Raw genomic sequence first — 9,043 nt, 5'->3', positions numbered from 1 at the left:
GGGAGACGACGGGAAGGCTGCTGTCCCGCCCAGTCCCAGGTGGGCCCAGTCCCAGGTGGGCCCAGTCTCCCCACACAACGGACTGTTGTGGGCCCAGGTGGTTGCCTCGTGCTTCAAGTGTCCGTCATTGGCAGGGTCCGGGCAGCCAACTCTGGGTTTGGCGGCCGACTCAGAGGGTCCTCTCGTCTCGTCCTCGGGGCTCCAGTGCCGTCCTCGGGTGGGCTGCCCTGAAGTCTTCTCTTTGGCCTTCGGAGGTCAGGCGTAAGAGAGCCGTCCCTGCAGGCGTGTTTCCTTGTGTGCTCATGCCGAATCCTCCTCCGGGCCCAAATCGGAGCCGCAAGTGGGGCCCCAGGGCCCTCCTGGCTCCCTTTGTCGGAGCACCCCAGGAGCCTCTGGTGCCTCGGGGTGGTGGGCATACTGTCCTGTGGCGCAGCTGTGGAGACAACGGGGGGAGTGGTGTGAGATAGCGAGTGGCGTGTGGCCTGGGCCAGGTCTTACCAGAGGCCTGTGGGGTTTTGCGGGACGTGTGTTCTGAGGTGTTGAGGTGGAGGTTTCCCTGCAGGACCCACACGTGACCTGAAGAAAGGGGAATTTCCCCTGGGCCCCCTGGGGCTGAATGAAGGCTACACTGCCAGGGTCCCTGAGGCCCCTTCCCTGAGCGTCCTCCTCCATGACGGCGGGGTCCTCCTCCTGCTGGGCTGTCCCTTCCCCAGCCTCTCTGAGAACCCTGGACATGCCCTTCTCTGTGGGGGGAGCCTTTGCCCACACGAGTGTTGCAGGTGGCGTGGCAGAGACCACATGCTCCCGACTCCCACGGGAAGTGAGTTCGCACAGTCCACGGGCTGTGGGCGGGTGTTGGGCGAGGTGGGAGCAGGCAGGGTGGCCTTTCCCTGGTGGGTCTCCCCTGCCGACTGAGGGATCGAGGAGAGTCTCTAGAGTATGAAACTCACAAAGCAAAATGGTGCCATGAGGGGACCCACTACCTCCCACGAGGCGTCTTGTCGGCTCGGGGGACTGGAGGTGTTGGTCAGATCATATGGGAGTGTCTGGTGGACGTGACTCAGCTGGAGACCGGGCCCAACTCCGTGCCCACAGGGATGCAGCGCTGGGAGGGGTGAGCTGTCCTGCTCCTGTGAGCCCGGGGGCCTGTCTCGTTTGCTCATTTCTCACGTGCCTGAAGTGGGAGAGGAGGCCACCCCACCACTGTCTCTTCGCGACTAGTGTCGTCCGGGAGCAAGCCGTCTGCTGACTTTTGCAGGGTGAGAGGGCAAGGCTTGGGTCGTGCAGAGGGAGGGACTCAATGGGGGGCGTGGAGCCCTTTGCCAGAAGGTCACCGTGCCTAGGCTGCCTAGGGTCCAGTCCCTCCAGGCGGCCAGGACGACAGTCCCCAACCATCACAGGGAGTTGCACAGATCAGGTGGAGGTTCCCCGTGGGATGTTCTCAGGGCTTCCTGGTGCCTGCAGGGACTGGGACCTTCCTCTCCTCTCCTCTTTGTGGTCAGAGGCTAGGGCATCACCCCGGGTTTTGTGCGGTTTGCCGAGGTACCCACAACAGGGACGGGGCAACGAGGGAGAACATGTGTCCATGTTCACCGGCCTTTTTTCCTGCCTGCCTCACCCCGTTCCCGAGTCCTCCTCTTCTTCTGCTTCCCTTGTCGTTTGCACCATGTCCACCGAAGGGAAGCTTCTCGAGAGCTGAGAGCAAGAGCAGAACTGGGTATAAGCAAAGACTCCCCGGCATCAGAGAACCAAGTGGGGACACCCACGCCCAGCCTCCCTTCCCGAGAGCCCTCCAGCCAGGTGAGCAGTGCCCTGCCGACTCCCAGCCCTCCTCTCTGCTCTGCTGTCCGGGGCTGCTTCCCAGAGTCAGCGGTGAGGGGTCAGGGTGATGGTAGTAAAGGGGTGAGGAGGGCTTCGCAGGGATTTCATGCAGCAGTTCCGATGCAAAGCCCGAGTGCCTGCCAGAGACGAGGGCCTTCAGGGATGCCATTGTCACAGCAGGGAAAGGGGAAGAGCTGGGAGGAGGCTCTTATGGACAGAGGAGAGAGGAAGCCCAAGAGATGGAGGTGAAAGTGAATTACAGGCGCAGGGTGGCTCCTTTCGTCGGAATTGTTGTCTTCCGTGGAATCCTTCTCCGGGTCAGAGAGCAGCGAGGATGCTGGGGTTGGCCGTGAGAGAGGACAAAGGGAGTCAGTGCAGCTGGCCACCCACGGCCTGCTGCTCTGGGGATGCTGGGCTCTGCCCTCAGTGGGGTGCGTCGCTAGCTCCGAGTCCTCCCTGGCCTTGGTCGCTTGATCTCCGCAGGGTACAGGGGAATCTCTGTTTGCCCACCTGCTCCTCCCACCTCCGATTCTCTCCCAGACCCGGAAGCCTGGCTGTGTGATCCTTTCCCCCCAGGAGGCTGTCACTGTCCCTAAGACTGCCTCTGCGGGACTTTGTCTTCCTCTGTCCTTGTTCCTGTCCTTCCCTGCTCTCCTCCTTCCTCCTCCTCCTCCTCCCCTAGAGATGCTCCATGTCCTTCCCCCTGCCAAGCTCCACCAGTCCTATTGTTGTCCAGGAGGGGGCAACCAAGGAAAGAGAGGAGATATCCTGGGTCCCCCGGAATCAATCCCCCGATCCGTCTCTGCCGGGAGCAGCTGTCCTGGGTCTGGGATTGCTGGGGAAGTGCAGGGAGAGATGGCCCACCACCTCCCCACAGCCCATGTCTGCCCAGGGACGGGGATAACCTTCCCAGGGACGTGTTTCAGGGAACTCAGTGCCCTCTGTTTCCCTAAGTGTTACAGAGGTTGAATGGAGACGGGAGCATGGGAGATTGTGCAGGCGCCCTCAGCTGTTCAGGGCAGCCCTGGAAAACGTCCAGCGGTGTGGTCACTGAAACACAGGATTCCTGCCAGTTCTCCTGCTGAGGCTTGCCGGGAATGGACGGGGCCGGGGTGTGTGTAGGGCCCTGGGCAGGCCTGAGGAACGTTTGCCGTTGGGGCATGCCTAGGGAGTGGGGAGCATGGCCAGGGCTGTAAGCCGGCGAGGTGGGTTTGTGAGAGGAACCGTGACTCCCTGGCCCTGCTCCCAAGAGGCTCTGTGCTATGCCTCGACGCCAGCTGGTGAGAGGTAGAGAGGACCCAGGGCAGCAAGTGTGTGAAGCAGGTCCCGCAGCCCCTTCACACAGGCCCGGGGGACCGTGGCCCACGAAAGGGGTTCACCAGGGCAGCTGCATGGGGGCGTCCCGCCCTTGGGAACATGTCCACAGGTTAGACTCGGCTGGGGTGTGAAGACTGGCAGAAGCTCCGATTTACGGGAGCATGTGGAGTGAACCCAGGGGAAGTACGCTTTCCCTTCTGCAGCTCTGGGAGTCCCCTTGAAGGTACAGCAGCTTGGAGAGAACCGGGACGGTTTGGTAGTGGAGGTTATGAGGGAGAGAATTTAGACCCGTCTTCCACCTCCTGGCTCAGACCAGAGCGTACTGTCGCGGTTGTCTTGCCCAGGAGAGTGCAGTTGGGGCTGCAAGTCCTGAGCATGACCAGGTCTGGGCCCGTGCCAAGAAAGATGCAGAATCTCTTGTGCACCATTCCCGAGAGGCCATGAGCAAAGAGGCCAAGCTTTGACATGTGGCAGCGGCCAAGGGAGGCACGAGCAGCTTTGATGGAAAAGATCCTTCAAGGAGCCGCGCAAGGAGTCCAGTGGTGATGATAAACCCAGCCTACCCTAAAGGCCCGTGGACACTTGGCCTGTTCTTTTCATCCCGAAACCGTGACATGAGCAAATCATGCCTGTGCCAGAGCATCCCTTTCCTTGGTGGTTTTTGACCCACCTTCTTCATTCTCTGGAGCGGCAGGGGCAACCCCATGTTCCCAGGAGCCATGTCCCAGTGTTCCCCTCCTCGGTGCCGTTCCCTACCTGAAGAGACTTCATCGTCACTGGTGGAGTAGTCCTCGATGCTCTCTACCAGTAGGTCTGTAAGAACTGAAAGAGGAGCAATGCCGTTAGGAGAGAAACCGCCTCACCCCTTCATCCCAAGTGCGTTGCGATGTCTCTGGGCCATGCGGCATCTGCCTGACCCTTCTGCTGTGCTGTCAGAGGTTCACGGGGCTGCTGGAGCCGGAGCCCTTGGAGGAGACGGGGATTGGAGTTTCCTGCCTTCTAATGACGCTGCAGCAGTCACCTCAGTGTCAGTTCTGCATGCCCATGACCGCTGTCCCCTCCCAGCGCGACCATCGGAATCTCCAGTCGTTATGGGACTCTTGACGTGTGGCTAGTGGGAGTGAGCAACTGGACGTTTTCATTCCCTTGATGATTTCCGTGTACTGCACTGAGAATATAAATGACTGTGTATGATGGATACTAGACAGACTCTTTCCTGGATCACTCAGCACTAGACACCAACCAGGAGCGAGAGACAAGGCCTGCTCTCCTGCGTATTTCTCGGGCATCAGTGGCTGGCCTGATACGGACGTTGATCAAGGGAAGACGTTCCCGGACTCTCACACACGCACCAGGCGCTGCTGGAGGTCTTTGGACCCGAGGAGATTAAGGTGAAGCCCCAGTTCCTAGATAAATGGGGAACGGATTCCGTGCAGCACGGATCTAAAGCATACAATGTGATGCTCTCGGGACAGAGAAGCTGCTAGAATAGATAAGGGAACCATAAAGGAACACAACGAGCCACGACGTTTCTGAATATGAAGAAGTCGGTGGTGGGTCTCTAGAAGCTGACCTTCCAATACCTTGGATGACTCCCCTGAGCCAACAGGAGGGTGCTGGCATACAAAGAGGCAGGGGCACCTGGGAGCGGAAGAGAAATGCCCAAGGAAGTGCGCTCATGTTGGCATCACGATGCTTCCCAAGAGGAGCCCAGAAAAAGCAACCTTTTCTGAAACAGCGAACAGAGTGAAAAGGCAAGCCACAGACTGGAGACGCCCTTGGCAATCCTTATTTCAGAAAAGGTGTGTTCACTGACAAAAAGGAAAAACAAGAAAGAAAACCAACCAAACAAAAGAAGACCGGGATTTCACCAAATGAAAGAATCGAGAAAAAGACTGGAATAGTCTGTGCTGCGAAGGGAAAGAATGACTCGGCCCTCAGACAGACATTGTTCGAAAAGATGCTCAATGTAAGGCATCGTGAGGGCAATGCGAATGCAACGGATGTTGAACTGTGGCGTTGTCCGTTAGGGACCCAAACCAGGAATTCAAGCCCAGGACCCATGTGGGAAGGAGGCAGAAAATTGGAGACTCTGGATGCAATTCGTGGAACGCAGACTGGTGCAACTACCCTGGAAAAGCCCGTTGAGTGTCCTCGGAGAGCAGCGAAAGGTACTCCCGTGGATCCCGTGCATGCGAGTGAGAAAGAGAGATGTTGGAACAACAGATTCTGTTCCAATCCATGTTTCTCATGAGAGAAAGTCTTGTCGGCTGCCAAAGAACCCTGAAACCCTGATTTGGCTCTGTTTCCATTTCCAGGCACTGAACTCCCTTGAGTTGTCTATTGGCCCAAACCTTCTGAATCTAACAAGGCCCTCTTGCATGGACAGATGGCGAGCGAAATGGGTGGTGATTGTCCTGTCACCCCTGTTGAGGTCTGAGGTTCTCTTTGGCCACCCTGCGATGCACAGAGCACCCTTTGTTCCTGCATGGAGGGGGCCCAGGTGCCCCCAGTGACGCTCAGTCCCTGAAGACCACCTCATTCCCCCTTGGATAGGACACCTTTTGGACCCACCTCCAAGAGCCCCAGCAAGGACCAGTGGTGGGTGTGGGATTTCCCTGGGAGAAGGCCAGTTGCATTCTTAGACACAGTATCTGCAGGGAAATGGTAGAAATGGTTTCTCCATGGAGAAACACGGAGTGAATTGGCCCCATCTGTTCCCTGGCCACTGGCCCTTTGTGCGGGTCATCCCCGAATGGGCTGTTGCACGCAGGTGCCCTGGAAGCCGCCTGCAGAAGGGAGGAAGTGTGTCCCAGCACTCAGTGCTTCCCATGAGGTTGGGAAGACGCATCGTGGGGCCTCTGATGCAGAGATGTGTGTGTGAGTGCAGTGTGAAGAGGGAGGTGATGTGACCATGCTTGCCCGAGACCTACCTTGGCGGGAGAGCCCCATGGACACTGACTCAGTAACAGTGGAAAAGACACACTTGTGTCTTCGGGGCACAGTCTAGCCCTTCCTAGTTAGCGACGGGATTTGTTTTCTGGGGGAACTGATGTGTATTTGCAAGGAAAGAACAGCTCTTTCAATTGTAGGTGTTGAAGAGTTTTCCCATGAATGGACGTTCATGACGTGGCAGGGATGGGAAACGTCCCTGAGAACGTGGACACCATTAATCGCCATTTTGAGAGGACCAGACACATTCGAGAGCAGAGCATTCACCCACCTGACACACATACACCAACCCTGAGAATCCCAGCACAGGGATTCCCATGGAAACAGACCTCGTGCCCAGCACCCGATCCTACGGCACCTAAGAGCAGCACGGTAGCTTCCGGGGGCAGGGTCACGAGGCCACGGGTCTCGGTCCGGAACATGACCCTTAGTCTCGTTGCAACAGGATCTGGATTCTGGGTGGCTCTCAAGATGGAACCTGCAAGCAAGCCCCACCTTGCTCTAAAGCAGTGAGTGACTCTAGAGGACAGCATACTTACCACTCTCCCTTTCCAGCAGGGCCACCTGCGATTTCAGAAAAGAAAACATGATGAACACCAAGTCCTGCCTCGTCCTGTGTGCCCAGCTCTTTTGGTCTCTTGGTGATAGGCAGGGTCATGGGCAGTGATACGGAATCCACCTAGAGGTCACATGCCCTGGGTCCATCAGGTGGCCCGGCGGTGTCAGTAGCACCCGTGAACAAACTCACGACCCTGTGGACTGGAACCGAACCTGCCGTTTCCTGCAGGGTCTTTGGAATGGGGTGTCCCTGGCTAAGAGTCACTCCCTCAAGAGTCTCCCCACCAAGGACATTGTACGTGCTGCGGTGTTCAGATCTGATTGCGAGTATCAGAGAAACAAGGGATGTTGTACCTCACCCGAAGAAAGGCTAACTTACCACCTTGGTGAACAATGGGGCCTCTCCCTCTCTGCTGTCCACGTCAAGGTCATCATCCACGCTAGCCAGGGAATCTAGGTGGATACACACAGAGAGTGTCGGGACCCCGATGGAACTCTTCGGGAATCGCTCGGGGAGCTTTGCTTGGCGTGCACATGTGGACAAGAGTGTGGAGGTGGGGAGCTCATCAGTATGGACTGAGCTGCTGTGGGCCCTTCCTGGATGGAGGATGAAAGGTCCAGGAGAGGAGCAGGGACGTGAATAGAAACTCTGCCTCCCATTGGAGCTCCACGGCCTGGAGTTACTGTGAAAGAGTCCATCTCCAAGGCACACCTACTGCCTGCCCCCAAACCTGCACCACCTAAGAGCAGCGCAGTAGTTTCCGGGGACAGGGCCATGAGGCCACGGGTCTTTCCCCAGAAAATCCCTTTCTGTTACTCTGACCCATCTTCTCAGTCCCGCCGGATCTGGAATCAGGGTGGTTCTCATCGTGGAGCCCGCGAGGAAGCCCAGACCTTGGCCCTTTTCCAGGTTGCTGTAAACAAGTGAGTGACTCTAGAGTACAGAATACTTACCGCCATCCCCTTCCAGCAGGGACACCTGTGATTTCAGAAAGGAAAACAGTATGAACATCATATCAGGCTTTGTCCTGTTTGCATGGCTCTTTTGTTCCCTGGGGGATGGGAGGAAGCCAGATGGGGCAGTGTGCTAGAGGCCCGTGAGCCCCAAAGTATGACGAGCAAAACGAGTCCTCCACAGGTGCGCCCAGTCTTCCTAGAGGTCCCCCATTCCGGGTCCCACTGGACAAAATAGGTGGCAAGGAGGAATAGCTGCTACCCGTACCCAAGCTCCCTGCCCTCCAGATGGTAGGTGATCCTGCTGTGGTTGTCCCCGCCCCCCGGCAATGCCATCGGGGTTAGGTAGCTTTTGGTAACAGATTCTCTCTCAAACTTCTCCCTCCCCTGTCAATTGTGCATGCTGAGACTTTTTTTTATGTAACCTTGATTTAAAAAGCCAGAAGACTTTTGTGTCTCCCCCAAAGAAAGGCCAACGTACCACTCTGGTGAAAAACGGGGCGTCTTCCTTTGTCATTTCTTTTGAATGTTCCCCCGCCTGTCCATCCAGCAAAGCTAGGGAGAGATCCAGAGAATGGTCAGTCCACCGGTGGGGCTCGGCAGGAAGAGCTCAGGGAGTTTCGCTTGGGGTGGGCGTGCCCGGGAGTGTCTGGCGACGTTGGGGTGTGTGGGTATGGACTGAGCAAGCTGCCGCTGCATCGAGAGAGGTCGGGGCAAGGAGCAGGAACGGAGGGAGAAATACTGACTCTGAACTCGAGCTACAGGGAATGGAATCAGGGTGAGCTCTTCAAGCCGAAAGAGGGTAAACACTAAGAGACACGGTCCGTTGTACTGTCGGGCAAGCTCCTCCAACCAGCGACTGTGTCGTGGTCATTGTCAAGACCGTTTCTTGGCCGCTCCCACCTATCTCTCACCTCTTCTAGGAGATTGTGTTTCTGCAGAAGAACCCTGTGTGGCAGGGTTGCATTCAATGCAAGCACAAGTACCCTAGAGGTTTCTATTTGTCCCTGAGTCATGCAGGGTCAGGAAAACCAAAGACCCAGGATTTCTACGTACTGACATCTGACCCTTCCAACAGAGTCCCCATCCACAAAGTGCTGATTCTTCCCAGTCTTCCTTTCCCGTGGCATGCGGGTGTGTCCTTGGAGTCCGCGGGACCCAGTTTCCCGGGACCCAGCTCCCCCAGTAAGGACCCGGCAAGTTCACGAGCGAGCCGAGGCCAGGCGAGAGAAGGGCACTCTCTAACCTGGCCGTGTAGCAGATTGTCAGGAAGTCGGATCGGGCCCCGAGCTAATGATGAAGCTTTCCTGGCCATTGCCATTTGCCAGTGAGCCTTCCCTCTGTGCGTTCAAGACGGGACCGTTTTTGTAAGGCTGGTGGTTCTGTTTGGGTTGACTAAAGTAGCTTCTGATTCCTTTGTGTTTTGACCCTGTCTGAGAAA

The 9,043-nt window shown here is 57.1% G+C and overlaps 1 protein-coding gene across 1 annotated transcript; it reads right to left on the bottom strand.

Moving 5' to 3' along the window:
* Positions 1-300: 300 nt before the first annotated feature.
* On the bottom strand, positions 301-7,425 carry LOC122899223. The gene is made up of 7 exons (XM_044236810.1): positions 7,380-7,425; positions 7,028-7,245; positions 6,630-6,654; positions 3,895-3,960; positions 2,082-2,158; positions 1,619-1,695; positions 301-433 (listed from the first exon to the last, which is right to left on the bottom strand). The coding sequence occupies exons 1-7, from the start codon at positions 7,423-7,425 to the stop codon at positions 301-303; spliced, it is 642 nt and encodes a 213-aa protein (XP_044092745.1).
* Between the last annotated feature and the right edge of the window lie 1,618 nt (positions 7,426-9,043).

Source organism: Neovison vison, chromosome 2, assembly GCF_020171115.1.
Source record: "Neovison vison isolate M4711 chromosome 2, ASM_NN_V1, whole genome shotgun sequence".
In the NCBI taxonomy this organism is placed as follows: domain Eukaryota; kingdom Metazoa; phylum Chordata; class Mammalia; order Carnivora; family Mustelidae; genus Neogale; species Neogale vison.
Note: the sequence above shows the minus strand (reverse complement) of the source record. Positions and strands in the feature narration are given on the sequence as shown.